This window comes from Salvia splendens, chromosome 12, assembly GCF_004379255.2.
Source record: "Salvia splendens isolate huo1 chromosome 12, SspV2, whole genome shotgun sequence".
Lineage (NCBI taxonomy): Eukaryota > Viridiplantae > Streptophyta > Magnoliopsida > Lamiales > Lamiaceae > Salvia > Salvia splendens.
In genome coordinates this window covers 70,067-94,466 of record NC_056043.1, presented here as the reverse complement: position 1 = coordinate 94,466, position 24,400 = coordinate 70,067, and the positions used below count along the sequence as shown (strand labels likewise).

The window sequence follows — 24,400 nt, the reverse complement described above, 5'->3', positions numbered from 1 at the left end:
TCTCATTCTTTTACCTCTTTTATTATTTGCGTTTAGTTGTTTATTGCTTTCAAACTGTTTTTGGTTTTCAAAATCTCCAAAATTATCAGTTTTCCAAATAGTGAACAAAGCTTAGTAGAAGGTGGCCAGTCTGTGACTTTATTCGCCGTTTTCGATATCCGATACGACCTTTAGCTATACTATATATATTCTGTATACTTGCAGGTTTATTTAGTGCTAATAAAAAGTGCATCAATGAAAGAAAAGCCAACGAAACCAAGATTGGAGTCGTTGAAGCATGATTGAACAACCTTAAGGTCGGGATGAACACCATTGCCTCCACCGTTTCAATCATCAAAAACCAAATGGACCAAGTCCAGAAGTTTACTTTGTGCCGCATGTGTAATATTTATGTGACTCGTCCCAGTTAAGTATGAACTGTGCTAGGGTGTTGTAGTTGGAACTTGTATAAACCATAACTGTGAAAGCACATCATGGAATATCTCATCTCTTTTACATATGTGATTTATCTGCAACAGTTCACTTGCATTCTTTAATTTTACAAATTTTTAGTTTTCAAAATCAAAACCTTTTGTTTTTCCAAATAGTGAAAGAAGCTTAGTAGAAGATAGACAGTCTGTGATAATTTTCTTCGTGATCGATATCTTGTACTGACCTTTGAATATACTAGATCTACTTGTATAATTGCATGTTTATTTAGTGCTAATAAAAAGTGCATCAACCACACCTATTTGACTTTAAATAATTGAATTGGGCATCAATTTGATCAAGACCAAAATAGAATATTATTATTAGTCACTACAATAAATAACATTGGCTGCCCATCTAAATCGGAAAATACAAGTAATTCGGGCTTCCTCTTTATTTAATTATTTCTCTCGCTTAATATATAAATGTCCATTAATTAATCGAAGTCTGCTTTTGACTTAATCAATTAATATCTTATTTACTCCAAGACATGATTAGGCTTGAACTTCTTATTTATTATTTGTGGAATAAATTCTAACTACATAGGTTCTAAATAATAGATCATTATTTCAAGCTCCTCTTTAGGATATTATTAAGCCAGACTTTCCTAGAGCGTGATTCAATACAGTAGCAATCCTAGCGCTGCTAAATACTAATCACCATTAGCCAAAATATCAAGATTCTTGGATTACAAAAAATATTCACCTATTGATAAACCAAATTAATGAATTATTAATATCATATGCTCAAGGCTATATATATTTATGAGTAATGACCAAAATTGGTCCTTAACATATGGCTATTTTACGATTTTGGTCTCAGACAATATGTTTTAAATATTTGCATCCTAAACATTTCAACTCGGATCACAATCGGTCCAATCCTGACTGTTCCGTCAAATTGTAACAGTCAACGCATTTAAGCGCGATTTTGACCCAACTACAATCTTTAAGTGTGATTATTAACACTCAAATTATATTCTTAATTATTATAAGCAACTTAGCATTTAAATCATATTCTCTCTTCTCTTGTCTCTCCCATTTCTTTCCCAATTGATTCTCTCCCCACTGTAGGAACACCCCCAAATTAGAAAATTCAATTCTCCTCCCCATCGAAGTGCAACTGCCCCACCAGCGGTGCGAATGCGTACGCCAGAGTCCCCAGCACCCCGTCGCAAGGCTATTCATCGCCGTGGTCGCAGCTAAAGAATCCGATCCTCAGATCCGCGCAGTTGAACGTCGTCGTCTCTACGAATGTCAGCACATCACCTCCGACCACCGCTCGAACGCCTTCATGAAGATGCCTCTCACCAAATCGGAGAGTTGTTTCTCCAGCGCGAACGCGTAGATGATCTACTCTTCCCCGACGGCCAGCACGGGCATTTGGGGAAGTAGGAGTAGTGCGGGACGTGTGGATTGTTTTACGTTGTAAGTGTTCGACGATTTGCCTGAATGCATCGTGGAGGTATCGTTGACGATGTCGGCGTTGCCGTAGCAGGGAAGGAAGATTTGCTTCAGCGTCGGCGCGTCGAGCTCGCCGGTTTGGTTGAGGTTAAAGTTTAATTGGTAGTTTTTTAATGTGGATTCGAGGAATTCGTCGAATTCGTCGGAGGAGGTGTTGATGTAGCCGAATAGCTGGAAATACTTTTTGAGACTTGCTAAGCCTTGAGATTTCATGCCTCTCCGACAGCCGTGGAGAGCGCTGAATGCATCCCAGCTTGAAGCTTTTGCAATGAATTATTTTTATTATGTGTTAATATATTATTTTTTATTTTTCTGAATAATAAAAAAATTTAATCAAAATGCTTAATTGGGTCAAATTGCGTTTAAAGACGTTGACTATTACAATTGGACGGAACCGTCAGTTTTGAGCCGATTGTGATCCGAGTTGAAATGTTTGGGATGTAAAAATTCAAAACATAATGTCTGGGACCAAAATTGTAAAATGACCATATGTTTAGGACAAAATTTGGCCTTTACTCTATATTTTTTAAGAAATGTTAATGATCGAGACCTTCTCTTTCAATAGATATGAATAAAGACTCACCGTTAGATCCATTCAGTGCTATATTACACAAGTGTCATCTTATTTCGTTACTGCTTGGAAATATTGAGATTGACATTCAACCTTTCGTAATAGGTAGTTAAGGTCTATCTAGGTTGTGAAATACGCTTTCTCTTTTGTTAATACATTGCCCACAACCAATTTACTTAAACAAAAGACTTTTAACTTATTTGGTTACTTATACATTTAAATATGTAAAACACTCCTTAAATGTAAAAACATACTAACAAATTGTGACAAAAACAGTTTGTTTTATTCCTTGGAAAATAAACGAAGAGTTTTTACAATATAAAGGCACTCGAAATATGCTTTACAGAATACAAAACTCTAACAGAAACATGTTTTTCAGTATACCAACCCTAGCAAACATAACTTGGGAAATTATAGAATTAAAAATCCATTTGATAGTTCTACATCGGAAGAGGTTTGGGCGCACTGCTTCTCTGGCATAGAGGTGGATTCTGTGCACCACCGGTGAACGTGTACTTGACGTTCTGGCACTTGGTAGTGGCACCGCCTAGTGCAGGGTCTCCGGTGAATTTAAGATCAATATCTCCAATCTGCACATCTTGGCATGGCTTGCTTGTGCTGCAAGAGAATATAACCACATCCTGAGTAGAGCTCGTGCCCTTGACGTTATGAATCTTCACTTTGCTAATCTGGATCGACGATGGTTTCTGCACACCACAACGATGATGTTAATTATATATATATATATAAGAAAATAAAATAAATGCTTACATATATATAGAGGTGCGTTATATTGCTAACTTTTTAAGTTGCTAACTCTGCTAACTCTTAAACGCAATGTATTAAAAATGGCATCACGATGACATCAAAATATCAACACATAATGTCAACAAAATTATGTGTTGATATTTTTAATACACCGCGTTGATGAGTTAGCAGAATTAGCAACTTTAAAAAGTTAGCAATTGATCACACCTCCATATATAGGGATGTGATCAATTAATAACTGATAACTATGTCAACATGCATATTATAGATGTCAACACGAAGACATTTATATATCAACAAACTGTAGTTCACATATGTATGTGTTGTGTTGACATACAAATATAGATGTCAACACAAGACATTCATATGTGAACTAGATTTCTAATATCCTATGTTCATAAATTAGTTGTAGTTAGCAACTAGAGAGTGAGTTAGCAATGGATCACAAGCCTATATATATATATATATATAGGGGTAAAATGTAAACTCTAAATAATGTACAAACTCCAAAATATGATCTGGACCTTTAGAAAATGTCAATCGATGACAAAATAACCTCAACAGAAGATGTTAACACAGTTCCAACACTGTGTTGACATTTTTTTTATGTTATTTTGTCATCTGTTGACATTTTCTAAAGGTCAAGATCATGGTTTGGAGTTTGTACAATATAGAGTCTGCATTTGATTACATCTCTATACATATTAGATAGCTAGGCTAGGTACGTCGAGAGAGCAGAGGTTCCAGGGGCAGTATTGTTGATCGATGATGACGGGATTGCTGGCATTGATCATGGTTAGGTCGAGGAAATTCAAATCCGAGATTGTCAAGGTGGCTGGCGCCGAGGGCCATGTCTTGATCCTAACACCATTGGCAGTGTTATCGAAGGTGCAGTTTTGTATGGTGATTCTGCTAACATCTTTCTCCTCAATGTTCTTGCCCATACTGCCGATGCTGATGCCGTGGCCGGGCCCACATTTGACGTTTTTTATCATGACGTCCGTCATCTGATCCCCCATGGAGATACAGTCATCGCCCGTCTGGATGACGGCGTCTAGGATGGTGATGCCGATGTTTCGCGCTATGTGGAGACCGTCGGTGTTGGGGCTATCATGCGGTGCTGACACTTTGTATCGCAGGAATGTGACGTTGTTGCTGGAGATGCAGTTGGAGTGGAAATTCTTGCTATCTTTGGTGGTGATGTCTTGGATGATGGAGTTGTTGATGAAATTGAAGCTAAGGTTGATGGGAAGCTTTGCGCACTTTGTGTTGACATGGCAATCATTTGTTTTCCAGGCTTGCTCACCCATGCCGTCGAAAACACCTCCACCGGAGAGGGTGAAGTAGTTCACGTAGTTGACAGTGACCCATTCCCATTCTTTGTTGGGGAGTTGCGTCGGGTCGGAAAGGGCTTTTATGGTGCCTTTCACTTCGAGCTCGAGAGGAGATTTGCTGGGTCCTTCTAATGGTGTGGTAGTTCCAATGGTAGTACCGCAGTTATATCTTTGTCGGCCCCCACTCCATAGCTGCTGATATCGAAGATCTTTAACCCATGTGCGTATGAGGAAAGTGCAAGAACAATTGCTAAGAAAACTAGTGGTTGTTGTTCCATGATGTTTGAAATATATTTGTATTGTGTTGGTGATTGAATAATAAGTTTGATATGCCTTTATATACTAACAATTAATAGGAATTTGACAATGTCTCACAATCTTAAAACATGGTGATCCCTACAAATTTCGAATATGTAGGAGACTCCGTCTACCTATTTATAGATTCGAAGTGAAATGTTACCACTTACTACAATAAAAATAAACAAATTAGATCCGTTAGTAACGACTTTGGTTCTTATGTTCACTTTGTTTTCCTAATGTTTTAGTTATATTTTTATTGCTTTAGTTCTTATGTTCACTTTGTTTTTCCTTTCATTTTATGTTTTTAGCTTATTCAATTATGTGTAACTAAATTCATATGATTCTAGGGATCTGTTAGTAACGACTTTGGTTATAGAATTCCGTTTTGCTATTTAATATCCGTTTTGTTTTTACTTCGTTTCTTCCCTAAGTCGTAATATAATACTTCACGTTTGAGTGACACATTCAACGATGATTTAATATAACTTGTTACATAATCGTGAGAGGAGGTTGGCGAGTTAGATCCACTTAGAAGACACTACAATTAGCTTCCCTTAAAACGGCACTGTTAATTGAGAGTGAGGACTTTATAAGGGTCTTAGGAGCTTTTAGGAGTTACGGATCTAGGATTGACAACCTTAGTGTTAGTAATCTGCGCTTGTACCGCATGGGCAAAACTTATGTGACTCATTCTATCGAAGTATAAACTGTGTTAGGGTATTGTAGTTGGAATTTGTGCAACCATAACTGCGAATGCACATCACTCGAATTCTCGTATCTCTCATTCTTTTACCTCTTTTATTATTTGCGTTTAGTTGTTTATTGCTTTCAAACTGTTTTTGGTTTTCAAAATCTCCAAAATTATCAGTTTTCCAAATAGTGAACAAAGCTTAGTAGAAGGTGGCCAGTCTGTGACTTTATTCGCCGTTTTCGATATCCGATACGACCTTTAGCTATACTATATATATTCTGTATACTTGCAGGTTTATTTAGTGCTAATAAAAAGTGCATCAATGAAAGAAAAGCCAACGAAACCAAGATTGGAGTCGTTGAAGCATGATTGAACAACCTTAAGGTCGGGATGAACACCATTGCCTCCACCGTTTCAATCATCAAAAACCAAATGGACCAAGTCCAGAAGTTTACTTTGTGCCGCATGTGTAATATTTATGTGACTCGTCCCAGTTAAGTATGAACTGTGCTAGGGTGTTGTAGTTGGAACTTGTATAAACCATAACTGTGAAAGCACATCATGGAATATCTCATCTCTTTTACATATGTGATTTATCTGCAACAGTTCACTTGCATTCTTTAATTTTACAAATTTTTAGTTTTCAAAATCAAAACCTTTTGTTTTTCCAAATAGTGAAAGAAGCTTAGTAGAAGATAGACAGTCTGTGATAATTTTCTTCGTGATCGATATCTTGTACTGACCTTTGAATATACTAGATCTACTTGTATAATTGCATGTTTATTTAGTGCTAATAAAAAGTGCATCAACCACACCTATTTGACTTTAAATAATTGAATTGGGCATCAATTTGATCAAGACCAAAATAGAATATTATTATTAGTCACTACAATAAATAACATTGGCTGCCCATCTAAATCGGAAAATACAAGTAATTCGGGCTTCCTCTTTATTTAATTATTTCTCTCGCTTAATATATAAATGTCCATTAATTAATCGAAGTCTGCTTTTGACTTAATCAATTAATATCTTATTTACTCCAAGACATGATTAGGCTTGAACTTCTTATTTATTATTTGTGGAATAAATTCTAACTACATAGGTTCTAAATAATAGATCATTATTTCAAGCTCCTCTTTAGGATATTATTAAGCCAGACTTTCCTAGAGCGTGATTCAATACAGTAGCAATCCTAGCGCTGCTAAATACTAATCACCATTAGCCAAAATATCAAGATTCTTGGATTACAAAAAATATTCACCTATTGATAAACCAAATTAATGAATTATTAATATCATATGCTCAAGGCTATATATATTTATGAGTAATGACCAAAATTGGTCCTTAACATATGGCTATTTTACGATTTTGGTCTCAGACAATATGTTTTAAATATTTGCATCCTAAACATTTCAACTCGGATCACAATCGGTCCAATCCTGACGGTTCCGTCAAATTGTAACAGTCAACGCATTTAAGCGCGATTTTGACCCAACTACAATCTTTAAGTGTGATTATTAACACTCAAATTATATTCTTAATTATTATAAGCAACTTAGCATTTAAATCATATTCTCTCTTCTCTTGTCTCTCCCATTTCTTTCCCAATTGATTCTCTCCCCACTGTAGGAACACCCCCAAATTAGAAAATTCAATTCTCCTCACCAGAGTCCCCAGCACCCCGTCGCAAGGCTATTCATCGCCGTGGTCGCAGCTAAAGAATCCGATCCTCAGATCCGCGCAGTTGAACGTCGTCGTCTCTACGAATGTCAGCACATCACCTCCGACCACCGCTCAAACGCCTTCATGAAGATGCCTCTCACCAAATCGGAGAGTTGTTTCTCCAGCGCGAACGCGTAGATGATCTACTCTTCCCCGACGGCCAGCACGGGCAGTTGGGGAAGTAGGAGTAGTGCGGGACGTGTGGATTGTTTTACGTTGTAAGTGTTCGACGATTTGCCTGAATGCATCGTGGAGGTATCGTTGACGATGTCGGCGTTGCCGTAGCAGGGAAGGAAGATTTGCTTCAGCGTCGGCGTGTCGAGCTCGCCGGTTTGGTTGAGGTTAAAGTTTAATTGGTAGTTTTTTAATGTGGATTCGAGGAATTCGTCGAATTCGTCGGAGGAGGTGTTGATGTAGCCGAATAGCTGGAAATACTTTTTGAGACTTGCTAGTCCTTGAGATTTCATGCCTCTCCGACAGCCGTGGAGAGCGCTGAATGCATCCCAGCTTGAAGCTTTTGCAATGAAGGAAGCTGGAATTGATGATATGTTTGGGAAGAAAGAATATGAATTAGCGCACATTTATGAATTGAAATACATAAATGAATTATTTTATTATATGTTAATATATTATTTTTTATTTTTCTGAATAATAAAAAATTTAATCAAAATGCTTTATTGGGTCAAATTGCGTCTAAAGACGTTGACTATTACAATTGGACGGAACCGTGAGTTTTGGGCCGATTGTGATCCGAGTTGAAATGTTTGGGATGTAAAAATTCAAAACATAATGTCTGAGACCAAAATCGTAAAATGACCATATGTTCAGGACAAAATTTGGCCTTTACTCTATATTTTTTAAGAAATGTTAATGATTGAGACCTTCTCTTTCAATAGATATGAATAAAGACTCACCGTTAGATCCATTCAGTGTTATATTACACAAGTGTCATCTTATTTCGTTACTGCTTGGAAATATTGGGATTGACATTCAACCTTTCGCAATAGGTAATTAAGGTCTATCTAGGTTGTGAAATACGCTTTCTCTTTTGTTAATACAATGCCCACAACCAATTTACTTAAACAAAAGACTTTTAACTTATTTGGTTACTTATACATTTAAATATGTAAAACACTCCTTAAATGTAAAAACATATTAACAAATTGTGATAAAAACAGTTTGTTTTATTCCTTGGAAAATAAACGAAGAGTTTTTACAATATACAAGCACTCGAAATATGCTTTACAGAATACAAAACTCTAACAGAAACATGTTTTTCAGTATACCAACCCTAGCAAACATAACTTGGGAAATTATAGAATTAAAAATCCATTTGATAGTTCTACATCGGAAGAGGTTTGGGCGCACTGCTTCTCTGGCATAGAGGTGGATTCTGTGCACCACCGGTGAACGTGTACTTGACGTTCTGGCACTTGGTAGTGGCACCGCCTAGTGCAGGGTCTCCGGTGAATTTAAGATCAATATCTCCAATCTGCACATCTTGGCATGGCTTGCTTGTGCTGCAAGAGAATATAACCACATCCTGAGTAGAGCTCGTGCCCTTGACGTTCTGAATCTTCACTTTGCTAATCTGGATCGACGATGGTTTCTGCACACCACAACGATGATGTTAATTATATATATAAATATAAGAAAATAAAATAAATGCTTACATATATATAGAGGTGCATTATATTGCTAACTTTTTAAGTTGCTAACTCTGCTAACTCTTAAACGCAATGTATTAAAAATGGCATCACGATGACATCAAAATATCAACACATAATGTCAACAAAATTATGTGTTGATATTTTTAATACACCGCGTTGATGAGTTAGCAGAATTAGCAACTTAAAAAAGTTAGCAATTGATCACACCTCCATATATATATTTATAGGGATGTGATCAATTAATAACTGATAACTATGTCAACATGCATGTTATAGATGTCAACACGAAGACATTTATATATCAACAAACTGTAGTTGACATATGTATGTGTTGTGTTGACATACAAATATAGATGTCAACACAAGACATTCATATGTGAACTAGATTTCTAATATCCTATGTTCATAAATTAGTTGTAGTTAGCAACTAGAGAGTGAGTTAGCAATGGATCACAAGCCTATATATATATATATATTTATATATATAGGGGTAAAATGTAAACTCTAAATAATGTACAAACTCCAAAATATGATCTGGACCTTTAGAAAATGTCAATCGATGACAAAATAACATCAACAGAAGATGTTAACACAGTTCCAATACTGTGTTGACATTTTTTTATGTTATTTTGTCATCTGTTGACAATTTCTAAAGGTCAAGATCATGGTTTGGAGTTTGTACAATATAGAGTCTGCATTTGATTACATCCCTATACATATTAGATAGCTAGGCTAGGTACGTCGAGAGAGCAGAGGTTCCAGGGGCAGTATTGTTGATCGATGATGACGGGATTGCTGGCATTGATCATGGTTAGGTCGAGGAAATTCAAATCCGAGATTGTCAAGGTGGCTGGCGCCGAGGGCCATGTCTTGATCCTAACACCATTGGCAGTGTTATCGAAGGTGCAGTTTTGTATGGTGATTCTGCTAACATCTTTCTCCTCAATGTTCTTGCCCATACTGCCGATGCTGATGCCGTGGCCGGGCCCACATTTGACGTTTTTTATCATGACGTCCGTCATCTGATCCCCCATGGAGATACAGTCATCGCCCGTCTGGATGACGGCGTCTAGGATGGTGATGCCGATGTTTCGCGCTATGTGGAGACCGTCGGTGTTGGGGCTATCATGCGGTGCTGACACTTTGTATCGCAGGAATGTGACGTTGTTGCTGGAGATGCAGTTGGAGTGGAAATTCTTGCTATCTTTGGTGGTGATGTCTTGGATGATGGAGTTGTTGATGAAATTGAAGCTAAGGTTGATGGGAAGCTTTGCGCACTTTGTGTTGACATGGCAATCATTTGTTTTCCAGGCTTGCTCACCCATGCCGTCGAAAACACCTCCACCGGAGAGGGTGAAGTAGTTCACGTAGTTGACAGTGACCCATTCCCATTCTTTGTTAGGGAGTTGCGTCGGGTCGGAAAGGGCTTTTATGGTGCCTTTCACTTCGAGCTCGAGAGGAGATTTGCTGGGTCCTTCTAGGTGAGCCTGCTTCAAGATCCATTCACCTGGACCTATTGTTATTTTCGCCGGTTCAGGTGAAGCAATTGCTTCCTTCCATGCTTTGTCCAGTGCCTAAAAATTTCAAAATACAAAAATACTCATATGCATATATGTTAATTTCAGTGGTGTGGTAGTTCCAATGGTAGTACCGCAGTTATATCTTTGTCGGCCCCCACTCCATAGCTGCTGATATCGAAGATCTTTAACCCATGTGCGTATGAGGAAAGTGCAAGAACAATTGCTAAGAAAACTAGTGGTTGTTGTTCCATGATGTTTGAAATATATTTGTATTGTGTTGGTGATTGAATAATAAGTTTGATATGCCTTTATATACTAACAATTAATAGGAATTTGACAATGTCTCACAATCTTAAAACATGGTGATCCCTACAAATTTCGAATATGTAGGAGACTCCGTCTACCTATTTATAGATTCGAAGTGAAATGTTACCACTTACTACAATAAAAATAAACAAATTAGATCCGTTAGTAACGACTTTGGTTCTTATGTTCACTTTGTTTTCCTAATGTTTTAGTTATATTTTTATTGCTTTAGTTCTTATGTTCACTTTGTTTTTCCTTTCATTTTATGTTTTTAGCTTATTCAATTATGTGTAACTAAATTCATATGATTCTAGGGATCTGTTAGTAACGACTTTGGTTATAGAATTCCGTTTTGCTATTTAATATCCGTTTTGTTTTTACTTCGTTTCTTCCCTAAGTCGTAATATAATACTTCACGTTTGAGTGACACATTCAACGATGATTTAATATAACTTGTTACATAATCGTGAGAGGAGGTTGGCGAGTTAGATCCACTTAGAAGACACTACAATTAGCTTCCCTTAAAACGGCACTGTTAATTGAGAGTGAGGACTTTATAAGGGTCTTAGGAGCTTTTAGGAGTTACGGATCTAGGATTGATAACCTTAGTGTTAGTAATCTGCGCTTGTACCGCATGGGCAAAACTTATGTGACTCATTCTATCGAAGTATAAACTGTGTTAGGGTATTGTAGTTGGAATTTGTGCAACCATAACTGCGAATGCACATCACTCGAATTCTCGTATCTCTCATTCTTTTACCTCTTTTATTATTTGCGTTTAGTTGTTTATTGCTTTCAAACTGTTTTTGGTTTTCAAAATCTCCAAAATTATCAGTTTTCCAAATAGTGAACAAAGCTTAGTAGAAGGTGGCCAGTCTGTGACTTTATTCGCCGTTTTCGATATCCGATACGACCTTTAGCTATACTATATATATTCTGTATACTTGCAGGTTTATTTAGTGCTAATAAAAAGTGCATCAATGAAAGAAAAGCCAACGAAACCAAGATTGGAGTCGTTGAAGCATGATTGAACAACCTTAAGGTCGGGATGAACACCATTGCCTCCACCGTTTCAATCATCAAAAACCAAATGGACCAAGTCCAGAAGTTTACTTTGTGCCGCATGTGTAATATTTATGTGACTCGTCCCAGTTAAGTATGAACTGTGCTAGGGTGTTGTAGTTGGAACTTGTATAAACCATAACTGTGAAAGCACATCATGGAATATCTCATCTCTTTTACATATGTGATTTATCTGCAACAGTTCACTTGCATTCTTTAATTTTACAAATTTTTAGTTTTCAAAATCAAAACCTTTTGTTTTTCCAAATAGTGAAAGAAGCTTAGTAGAAGATAGACAGTCTGTGATAATTTTCTTCGTGATCGATATCTTGTACTGACCTTTGAATATACTAGATCTACTTGTATAATTGCATGTTTATTTAGTGCTAATAAAAAGTGCATCAACCACACCTATTTGACTTTAAATAATTGAATTGGGCATCAATTTGATCAAGACCAAAATAGAATATTATTATTAGTCACTACAATAAATAACATTGGCTGCCCATCTAAATCGGAAAATACAAGTAATTCGGGCTTCCTCTTTATTTAATTATTTCTCTCGCTTAATATATAAATGTCCATTAATTAATCGAAGTCTGCTTTTGACTTAATCAATTAATATCTTATTTACTCCAAGACATGATTAGGCTTGAACTTCTTATTTATTATTTGTGGAATAAATTCTAACTACATAGGTTCTAAATAATAGATCATTATTTCAAGCTCCTCTTTAGGATATTATTAAGCCAGACTTTCCTAGAGCGTGATTCAATACAGTAGCAATCCTAGCGCTGCTAAATACTAATCACCATTAGCCAAAATATCAAGATTCTTGGATTACAAAAAATATTCACCTATTGATAAACCAAATTAATGAATTATTAATATCATATGCTCAAGGCTATATATATTTATGAGTAATGACCAAAATTGGTCCTTAACATATGGCTATTTTACGATTTTGGTCTCAGACAATATGTTTTAAATATTTGCATCCTAAACATTTCAACTCGGATCACAATCGGTCCAATCCTGACTGTTCCGTCAAATTGTAACAGTCAACGCATTTAAGCGCGATTTTGACCCAACTACAATCTTTAAGTGTGATTATTAACACTCAAATTATATTCTTAATTATTATAAGCAACTTAGCATTTAAATCATATTCTCTCTTCTCTTGTCTCTCCCATTTCTTTCCCAATTGATTCTCTCCCCACTGTAGGAACACCCCCAAATTAGAAAATTCAATTCTCCTCCCCATCGAAGTGCAACTGCCCCACCAGCGGTGCGAATGCGTACGCCAGAGTCCCCAGCACCCCGTCGCAAGGCTATTCATCGCCGTGGTCGCAGCTAAAGAATCCGATCCTCAGATCCGCGCAGTTGAACGTCGTCGTCTCTACGAATGTCAGCACATCACCTCCGACCACCGCTCGAACGCCTTCATGAAGATGCCTCTCACCAAATCGGAGAGTTGTTTCTCCAGCGCGAACGCGTAGATGATCTACTCTTCCCCGACGGCCAGCACGGGCATTTGGGGAAGTAGGAGTAGTGCGGGACGTGTGGATTGTTTTACGTTGTAAGTGTTCGACGATTTGCCTGAATGCATCGTGGAGGTATCGTTGACGATGTCGGCGTTGCCGTAGCAGGGAAGGAAGATTTGCTTCAGCGTCGGCGCGTCGAGCTCGCCGGTTTGGTTGAGGTTAAAGTTTAATTGGTAGTTTTTTAATGTGGATTCGAGGAATTCGTCGAATTCGTCGGAGGAGGTGTTGATGTAGCCGAATAGCTGGAAATACTTTTTGAGACTTGCTAAGCCTTGAGATTTCATGCCTCTCCGACAGCCGTGGAGAGCGCTGAATGCATCCCAGCTTGAAGCTTTTGCAATGAATTATTTTTATTATGTGTTAATATATTATTTTTTATTTTTCTGAATAATAAAAAAATTTAATCAAAATGCTTAATTGGGTCAAATTGCGTTTAAAGACGTTGACTATTACAATTGGACGGAACCGTCAGTTTTGAGCCGATTGTGATCCGAGTTGAAATGTTTGGGATGTAAAAATTCAAAACATAATGTCTGGGACCAAAATTGTAAAATGACCATATGTTTAGGACAAAATTTGGCCTTTACTCTATATTTTTTAAGAAATGTTAATGATCGAGACCTTCTCTTTCAATAGATATGAATAAAGACTCACCGTTAGATCCATTCAGTGCTATATTACACAAGTGTCATCTTATTTCGTTACTGCTTGGAAATATTGAGATTGACATTCAACCTTTCGTAATAGGTAGTTAAGGTCTATCTAGGTTGTGAAATACGCTTTCTCTTTTGTTAATACATTGCCCACAACCAATTTACTTAAACAAAAGACTTTTAACTTATTTGGTTACTTATACATTTAAATATGTAAAACACTCCTTAAATGTAAAAACATACTAACAAATTGTGACAAAAACAGTTTGTTTTATTCCTTGGAAAATAAACGAAGAGTTTTTACAATATAAAGGCACTCGAAATATGCTTTACAGAATACAAAACTCTAACAGAAACATGTTTTTCAGTATACCAACCCTAGCAAACATAACTTGGGAAATTATAGAATTAAAAATCCATTTGATAGTTCTACATCGGAAGAGGTTTGGGCGCACTGCTTCTCTGGCATAGAGGTGGATTCTGTGCACCACCGGTGAACGTGTACTTGACGTTCTGGCACTTGGTAGTGGCACCGCCTAGTGCAGGGTCTCCGGTGAATTTAAGATCAATATCTCCAATCTGCACATCTTGGCATGGCTTGCTTGTGCTGCAAGAGAATATAACCACATCCTGAGTAGAGCTCGTGCCCTTGACGTTATGAATCTTCACTTTGCTAATCTGGATCGACGATGGTTTCTGCACACCACAACGATGATGTTAATTATATATATATATATAAGAAAATAAAATAAATGCTTACATATATATAGAGGTGCGTTATATTGCTAACTTTTTAAGTTGCTAACTCTGCTAACTCTTAAACGCAATGTATTAAAAATGGCATCACGATGACATCAAAATATCAACACATAATGTCAACAAAATTATGTGTTGATATTTTTAATACACCGCGTTGATGAGTTAGCAGAATTAGCAACTTTAAAAAGTTAGCAATTGATCACACCTCCATATATAGGGATGTGATCAATTAATAACTGATAACTATGTCAACATGCATATTATAGATGTCAACACGAAGACATTTATATATCAACAAACTGTAGTTCACATATGTATGTGTTGTGTTGACATACAAATATAGATGTCAACACAAGACATTCATATGTGAACTAGATTTCTAATATCCTATGTTCATAAATTAGTTGTAGTTAGCAACTAGAGAGTGAGTTAGCAATGGATCACAAGCCTATATATATATATATATAGGGGTAAAATGTAAACTCTAAATAATGTACAAACTCCAAAATATGATCTGGACCTTTAGAAAATGTCAATCGATGACAAAATAACCTCAACAGAAGATGTTAACACAGTTCCAACACTGTGTTGACATTTTTTTTATGTTATTTTGTCATCTGTTGACATTTTCTAAAGGTCAAGATCATGGTTTGGAGTTTGTACAATATAGAGTCTGCATTTGATTACATCTCTATACATATTAGATAGCTAGGCTAGGTACGTCGAGAGAGCAGAGGTTCCAGGGGCAGTATTGTTGATCGATGATGACGGGATTGCTGGCATTGATCATGGTTAGGTCGAGGAAATTCAAATCCGAGATTGTCAAGGTGGCTGGCGCCGAGGGCCATGTCTTGATCCTAACACCATTGGCAGTGTTATCGAAGGTGCAGTTTTGTATGGTGATTCTGCTAACATCTTTCTCCTCAATGTTCTTGCCCATACTGCCGATGCTGATGCCGTGGCCGGGCCCACATTTGACGTTTTTTATCATGACGTCCGTCATCTGATCCCCCATGGAGATACAGTCATCGCCCGTCTGGATGACGGCGTCTAGGATGGTGATGCCGATGTTTCGCGCTATGTGGAGACCGTCGGTGTTGGGGCTATCATGCGGTGCTGACACTTTGTATCGCAGGAATGTGACGTTGTTGCTGGAGATGCAGTTGGAGTGGAAATTCTTGCTATCTTTGGTGGTGATGTCTTGGATGATGGAGTTGTTGATGAAATTGAAGCTAAGGTTGATGGGAAGCTTTGCGCACTTTGTGTTGACATGGCAATCATTTGTTTTCCAGGCTTGCTCACCCATGCCGTCGAAAACACCTCCACCGGAGAGGGTGAAGTAGTTCACGTAGTTGACAGTGACCCATTCCCATTCTTTGTTGGGGAGTTGCGTCGGGTCGGAAAGGGCTTTTATGGTGCCTTTCACTTCGAGCTCGAGAGGAGATTTGCTGGGTCCTTCTAGGTGAGCCTGCTTCAAGATCCATTCACCTGGACCTATTGTTATTTTCGCCGGTTCAGGTGAAGCAATTGCTTCCTTCCATGCTTTGTCCAGTGCCTAAAAATTTCAAAATACAAAAATACTCATATGCATATATGTTAATTTCAGTGGTGTGGTAGTTCCAATGGTAGTACCGCAGTTATATCTTTGTCGGCCCCCACTCCATAGCTGCTGATATCGAAGATCTTTAACCCATGTGCGTATGAGGAAAGTGCAAGAACAATTGCTAAGAAAACTAGTGGTTGTTGTTCCATGATGTTTGAAATATATTTGTATTGTGTTGGTGATTGAATAATAAGTTTGATATGCCTTTATATACTAACAATTAATAGGAATTTGACAATGTCTCACAATCTTAAAACATGGTGATCCCTACAAATTTCGAATATGTAGGAGACTCCGTCTACCTATTTATAGATTCGAAGTGAAATGTTACCACTTACTACAATAAAAATAAACAAATTAGATCCGTTAGTAACGACTTTGGTTCTTATGTTCACTTTGTTTTCCTAATGTTTTAGTTATATTTTTATTGCTTTAGTTCTTATGTTCACTTTGTTTTTCCTTTCATTTTATGTTTTTAGCTTATTCAATTATGTGTAACTAAATTCATATGATTCTAGGGATCTGTTAGTAACGACTTTGGTTATAGAATTCCGTTTTGCTATTTAATATCCGTTTTTTTTTTACTTCGTTTCTTCCCTAAGTCGTAATATAATACTTCACGTTTGAGTGACACATTCAACGATGATTTAATATAACTTGTTACATAATCGTGAGAGGAGGTTGGCGAGTTAGATCCACTTAGAAGACACTACAATTAGCTTCCCTTAAAACGGCACTGTTAATTGAGAGTGAGGACTTTATAAGGGTCTTAGGAGCTTTTAGGAGTTACGGATCTAGGATTGATAACCTTAGTGTTAGTAATCTGCGCTTGTACCGCATGGGCAAAACTTATGCGACTCATTCTATCGAAGTATAAACTGTGTTAGGGTATTGTAGTTGGAATTTGTGCAACATTAAACTGCGAATGCACATCACTCGAATTCTCGTATCTCTCATTCTTTTACCTCTTTTATTATTTGCGTTTAGTTGTTTATTGCTTTCAAACTGTTTTTGGTTTTCAAAATCTCCAAAATTATCAGTTTTCCAAATAGTGAACAAAGCTTAGTAGAAGGTGGCCAGTCTGTGACTTTATTCGCCGTGTTCGATATCCGATACGACCTTTAGCTATACTATATATATTCTGTATACTTACAGGTTTATTTAGTGCTAATAAAAAGTGCATCAATGAAAGAAAAGCCAACGAAACCAAGATTGGAGTCGTTGAAGCATGATTGAACAACCTTAAGGTCGGGATGAACACCATTGCCTCCACCGTTTCAATCATCAAAAACCAAATGGACCAAGTCCAAAAGTTTACTTTGTGCCGCATGTGTAATATTTATGTGACTCGTCCCAGTTAAGTATGAACTGTGCTAGGGTGTTGTAGTTGGAACTTATATAAACCATAACTTCGAAAGCACATCATGGAATATCTCATCTCTTTTACATATATGATTTATCTGCAACAGTTCACTTGCATTCTTTAATTTTACAAATTTTTAGTTTTCAAAATCAAAACCTTTTGTTTTTCCAAATAGTGAAAGAAGCTTAGTAGAAGATAGACAGTCTGTGATAATTTTCTTCGTGATCGATATCTTGTACTGACCTTTGGATATACTAGATCTACTTGTATAATTGCATGTTTATTTAGTGCTAATAAAAAGTGCATCAACCACACCTATTTGACTTTAAATAATTGAATTGGGCATCAATTTGATCAAGACCAAAATAGAATATTATTATCAGTCACTACAATAAATAACATTGGCTGCCCATCTAAATCGGAAATTACAAGTAATTCGGGCTTCATCTTTTATTTAATTATTTCTCTCGCTTAATATATAAATGTCCATTAGTTAATCGAAGTCTGCTTTTGACTTAATCAATTAATATCTTATTTACTCCAAAACATGATTAGGCTTGAACTTCTTATTTATTATTCGTGGAATAAATTCTAACTAGATAGGTTCTAAATAATAGATCATTATTTCAAGCTCCTCTTTAGGATATTATTAAGCCAGACTTTCCTAGAGCGTGATTCAATACAGTAGCTCAAGGGGCTGGCAGCGGAAGCGTGCGGACAAAACGGATCACATGAATTTGATCTATTTAGCAGATTATTTAGACAAAATCTATTCGCGTAATTATGACATGTATCATGCTCATAACTTGAATTAAAACATGCTTTAGCACATAAAATTCCTAAAACATGCTTACTACGGAATTAGCCAATTTACCTCGTTGATTCAATCAAGAATCGATGATGGCTTGCTCCGTCTCCACGTGAAGATCTTCAATACAAGACCTCGGATCTTCTGACTGGTGTCCCGGACTATACGCTGATATTTGTGTGGGCAAATCTGACCAACGTACTAGGACTCGAATAATGGAAGACAGAACTCAGCTCACGGAGGAGAGCACAATTTTCGAAAATCACTCTTTAGAGGGGGGACGAAAATTTGACAAATTAATTGTTGTGTTTTCTGTCTCCTTTATTCTCCTATTTATTTAAGTCACATATTGAGCCCAGTCAGGGATCTAAGGAAGAATCTGGAACAGACCTCACCCAATTAGCTTTTTACTAATTAAATTGAACCCACAATTTAATATAAGCTTATATTGGAATATTACGAGCAGCCACTACAGAAGTAATATTGCACTGCCTTCCAAATCCGAAATTACAAGTATTCCGGGTTTCCTTTAATTGTATTTGATTTATTTCTCGCGCTTAAGATGAAAACATCCATTAATTAATTAATGTCTGCTATGGACTTAATTAATTAACATATTTCGAATTCCAAGAGTGGACTTAGCAAGAAACTCTTATTTATTATTCATAGAGTAATCAAACTCCAACTAGCTAGGTTCCGAATAATAAAACCTCGTTTCGAGCTCCTCTTGTGGATGTTATCAAACGAGACTCTCCTCGCGCACGTTTCAACATAATAGCAATCCTAGCACCTCTAGATAATGATCACCACTACCCAATATACCTGGATCGTTGGGTTACGAAAAACCCGCACATTTGGTAAGTCAAAGTAGTGGATACTCAATATCGTATGCTCAATGCTAACGTACATTGATTAAGAAATTAATTCTCAAGACCTCGTCTTTCAGTAGATAGCATAAAGACTCGTCTTGCTGTTAGATCCATTCAGTGATATACCACACCAACGTCATCTTATTTCAATAAGGTTTAGAAATAATCGGACTGACATTGCAACATTTCACGATAGGTAGTCTAGTCCTATCTAGGTTGTGAAATTCTTATTTTTCTTTGTTTAGAACTGACCGTGTTACCTTAAATTGGACGACGCCCACAACCGGTCTACTAAAACAAAGACTTAGACTTTGTTACGTTTGCTCATACATTTAAATATGCAATAAACAACCATTAAATGTAAAACATAACAACATTATGACAAAAATAATCTGTTGCATTTATTGGAAAATAACCATTAGAGGTTTACAGTATCCAATCACTCGAAAGGTGATTTCTAGTATACAAAACCCTAACAATCTCCCACTTATACTCAAAACAGCTTTCGAGTATACAAAATAGTAGTGTGCATGCGTCTAAATTTCTCCCACTTATACTGAAAGCGAGTTGAGGTCTTGAATGAGTCGAACTCCCATCCCTTCAACGTGGCACTCGAACGGTTTTACCGCCAAAGCCTTTGTAAAAGGATCTGCCAGGTTGTTCTCTGACGCAATCTTGACCACTTTTATGTCTCATCTCTGCACTATATCTCTAATGATATGATACTTCCGCTCTATGTGTTTGTTCGCTTTGTGAGCTCTTGTTTCTTTCGAGTTTGCCACAGCACCAGAATTGTCACAATAAATAGTGATGCTCTTGGGCAGATTCGAAACCACACCTAAATCCATAAGGAAGTTCTTGAACCATACAGCCTCTTTTGCAGCCTCTGATGCGGCCACATACTCGGCTTCCATGGTCGAGTCCGCAATGCATTTCTGCTTCACACTCTTCCAAATTACGGCTCCACCTCCTAAGGTGAACACATATCCTGAAGTAGATTTTCTCGAGTCCTGATCAGCTTGAAAGTCTGAGTCAGTATATCCCAAAGGACAGAGCTCGACTGCATTGTAAACTAGAGCATAGTCCTTAGTCCGTTTAAGGTACTTGAGTATGTTCTTTACGGCAGTCCAATGTCCTTGGCCCGGATTCGACTGATATCTTGCCACCATGCCAACAGCAAAGCAAATATCTGGTCTAGTACAAAGCATAGCATACATGAGACTTCCAACTGCCGAAGCATATGGAATCCTTCTCATTGCTTGTATCTCAGACGGCGTTTTAGGGCACATCTCTTGAGATAAATGGATGCCATGTCTAAAAGGTAAGAAACCTTTCTTGGCGTCCTGCATGCTAAAACGACTAAGTACTGTTTCGATGTAAGATTCTTGAGATAAGCACAACATCTTCTTCTCTCGATTCCGAAGAACCTTGATCCCGAGGATGTGTCCCGCGTCTCCCATATCCTTCATCTCGAACTGGTTTGATAACCATGTTCGAACTGATGACAACATCTTTTTATTGTTTCCAATTAGAAGAATGTCATCTACATATAAAACTAAGAACACCACATTCCCCTTATCAACTTTCTTATACACGCAGCTCTCACTTGGGCACTTTTCGAATCCAAACTTGCAAATAGTTTGATCGAAACATTGGTTCCACGATCTGGATGCTTGCTTGAGGCCATAAATGGCCTTCTTAAGCTTCCAAACCATGTGTTCTTTGCCCTTTATGGCATATCCTTCGGGTTGTTCCATGTAGATGGTCTCCTCAAGACTGCCGTTTAGAAATGCAGTCTTAACGTCCATCTGCCATACATCCCAATCCATATAAGCTGCAATAGACAACAGTATCCGGATCGATTTGAGCATGGCCACTGGGGAGAAGGTCTCATCATAATCGATGCCTTCCTTTTGGGTATACCCCTTGGCCACTAGTCTTGCTTTGAAGACTTTAACTCGTCCATCGGGTCCACGTTTACATTTATATATCCACTTGCTCCCAATGGCAGTACAACCTTCGGGTAGGACGGACAAATCGTAGACGTCTTTGTCTATCATAGATTGTAGTTCCGAATCCATTGCTTTTACCCATTCACAATGATCGATATCTGCCTGCGCCTCCGCAAAGTTCCAGGGATCTAATACATTGCTGTCCGAGGAGTGATCCATAGATTCTCCCAAACCAATGTATCTGTCGGGCTCATGTGAGACCCTCCCACTGCGGCGCGGCACTACAATATTTTGAGTAGAAGTTGAAGTTTCGGGAATTGTTTGTACACTTGGTACTTGTTCTTGGTTAATGGAACTTGTGACTGAAGTTAGCTCATCAAGAGCCACTTCACTGCTGGGTTTATGATTCATTACATAGTCTTCCTCTAAGAATGTCGCGTGAGTGCTCACAATGACTTTCTTATCTCGGAGACTAAAGAATTCATAAACATTCGTTCCTTTGGGGTAACCTATAAACAAACATACCTCCGTCCTAGATCCTAGCTTAGTTGGATCATTTTCCAATACATGAGCCGGGCAACCCCAAACCTTGAGATGTGCTAGATTGGGCTTACGCCCAGTCCACAACTCATATGGAGTTTTAGGTACGGATTTTGATGGTAAATTGTCTAAAATGTGACTTGCGGAAAGCAATGCATGTCCCCAAAACGAAATAGGCAGACGTGCATAACTCATCATCGATCGAACCATGTTTAATAAGGTCCTGTTCATTCTTTCAGCCACGCCGTTCTGCTGGGGCATGCCCGGCGCAGTCAGTTGGGATTGAATTCCCACTTCCGATAAGTAGTCCAAAAATTCGGCACTGAGGTATTCGCCTCCACGATCAGATCGTAGGCATTTGATATTCTTCCCATGATACTTCTCCACAAGAGTCTTAAAGTCTTTAAACTTGTCAAAAGACTCTGACTTGGACGCATCAAGTAGACATATCCAATTTTCGAGAAGTCATCAATAAATGTGATGAAGTATCGAAAACCACCTCTTGCCTCAGTTGACATTGGTCCACATTCATCGGAATGAACGAGCTCAAGTACTTCCTTGGACCTATTGCCCTTAGCCTTAAAAGGCCTCTTGGTCATCTTGCCTTCTAAGCATGACTCACACTTATGAAAAGGTTCCTCCTCTAGACCTTTGATAAGATCTTGTTGAACAAGAGAATGGATCCTCCTTTCATTGGCATGACCAAGTCTAAGGTGCCACAAGTACGTTTCGTTCATTGAATTTGAAGGTTCTTTTCGTTTCTTTGAAATTTTTGATGTTGTATTGAGTTCTGATTTGCGATTATTAAACTGTGTAGAAGTGATTGTGTACAGATTGTTTTCCATGATACCACGACAGATATAAGAACCATCTTTCTTAATAACGCAGTTGTCATTAAAAGAAATCGAATATCCATCATAAACCAATTTAGAAACTGAAATTAAATTTCTTCTAAAAGAAGGTATCAACAAAACATTCTTCAAAATAAAAAATCTATCACTACTAAAACGCAAATAAATGTCTCCCACTGCAACGGCCGCCACTTTGGTAGCGTCGCCCAGCTGGACTTCAATCTCACGATCATGTATCCATCTTGTCACCTGGATTAAGTCAGGATCAAAACAAATATGATTAGTGGCTCCTGTGTCAATAACCCAAGTGCAAATTGATGTCGAAGTCAAACAAGACTCGACAACTAGAGCTTGGTGCATACCTGTAGCATTGCCCCATTTAGGACAGTCTGGCTTCCAATGCCCCTTTTCTCCACACTTGAAACACTTCCCCGTGGGCTTCTTGTTAGCCCTCTTCTTCTTCTTTCCCTTAGCTATCTTGGCCGGTCCTGAGTTCGGTGGCTGCCTTTTTCCTTTGCTAGGCTTTAAGCCAGAGGAACGAGGCGCCGAAGTCATCATGGCCGCCTTAGCCTGGACCATAAGGTCCTCTGCCGACTGAAGTTCAGTCAACAACTCTGCCAAGGTGTAATTCCTTTTGTTCATCTCGAAGTTGAGCTTGAACTGTTGGAAGCTAGGGGGAAGACTTTGAAGGATGATAGTCACCTGGGACTCGGGATCGATCGTCCCTCCCAAGACCTCAATTTGGTTGAGGTGGCCCATCATCTCGAGGACATGGTCCCTCACAGACGAGCCTTCCTTCATTGTCTTCGACATGATACTCCGAAAGGCTTGAGACTTCGCCGTTCGATTCTGAGTACCAAAAAGATTTTTGAGATTCTGCATAATCTCGGCGGCTGTTTCTATGGCTGAATGCTGATGCTTGAGTACTGAAGACATAGATGCCAACATGTAGCACTTAGCCATCTCATTCGCCTTATGCCACCGTCTGTGTGCATCTCTGACTCCTGCCGCAGCGGTAGCCGCCGGCACTGGAGGTCGCGGGGTGGTGAGCACAAAGATGTACTCATCTGCTGTGAGAACGATGTCCAAATTTTGTTTCCATTCTATGTAATTTTGGCCCTCGAGTTTATTTTCTTTGAGAATTGCGAAAAGAGGATTGAATGACATATTGGCGATTTGATTTGCACTGCAAAACAGAGTATTTTACTATTGTCATAAACTTATGTAAGAAGTTTGATTAGATTAACCATAAAACTTTTCAAAATCTTACAACTGTAAAATTAAAATTTTGTACCCTCCAGAGGAAGTCAATACGCATTAAAATCTTATAATTTTACTAGTCACAACACCGACGAATAGTCCAGAGACCACAGAGTGGCATGGCCGCCTAATGTTGCCTAAGCAAGACCACCGAATTTAGCATTACAGAGTCTCATTTCTACAACACACTCCCATAACAATGCTTGTGTGCTGCTAACAAGATCAAGCTATCTCATAAATCCTGTGTGAACTTCTGAATCTCGCAGTTTCTTAGGATTATTGTCCCCACAGAGCAGGTGGCGATAATATTGGAAACTACATTC

General features: G+C 38.0%; 2 protein-coding genes and 1 pseudogene across 2 annotated transcripts; all 3 read right to left on the bottom strand.

Annotated features, from left to right (window-relative positions):
• Window positions 1–1,563: 1,563 nt before the first annotated feature.
• Window positions 1,564–2,902, bottom strand: LOC121759043 (annotated as a pseudogene).
• Window positions 2,844–16,596, bottom strand: LOC121758696 (polygalacturonase-like). Its single transcript, XM_042154087.1, has 4 exons — window positions 16,464–16,596; window positions 16,195–16,386; window positions 3,996–4,637; window positions 2,844–3,209 (listed from the first exon to the last, which is right to left on the bottom strand). The coding sequence occupies exons 1-4, from the start codon at window positions 16,581–16,583 to the stop codon at window positions 2,943–2,945; spliced, it is 1,221 nt and encodes a 406-aa protein (XP_042010021.1). The 5' UTR covers window positions 16,584–16,596; the 3' UTR covers window positions 2,844–2,942.
• Window positions 8,484–10,771, bottom strand: LOC121758695 (polygalacturonase-like). Its single transcript, XM_042154086.1, has 3 exons — window positions 10,639–10,771; window positions 9,728–10,561; window positions 8,484–8,926 (listed from the first exon to the last, which is right to left on the bottom strand). Exons 1-3 carry the CDS (start codon window positions 10,756–10,758, stop codon window positions 8,660–8,662), a joined length of 1,221 nt encoding a protein of 406 aa, XP_042010020.1. The 5' UTR covers window positions 10,759–10,771; the 3' UTR covers window positions 8,484–8,659.
• Window positions 16,597–24,400: the final 7,804 nt, after the last annotated feature.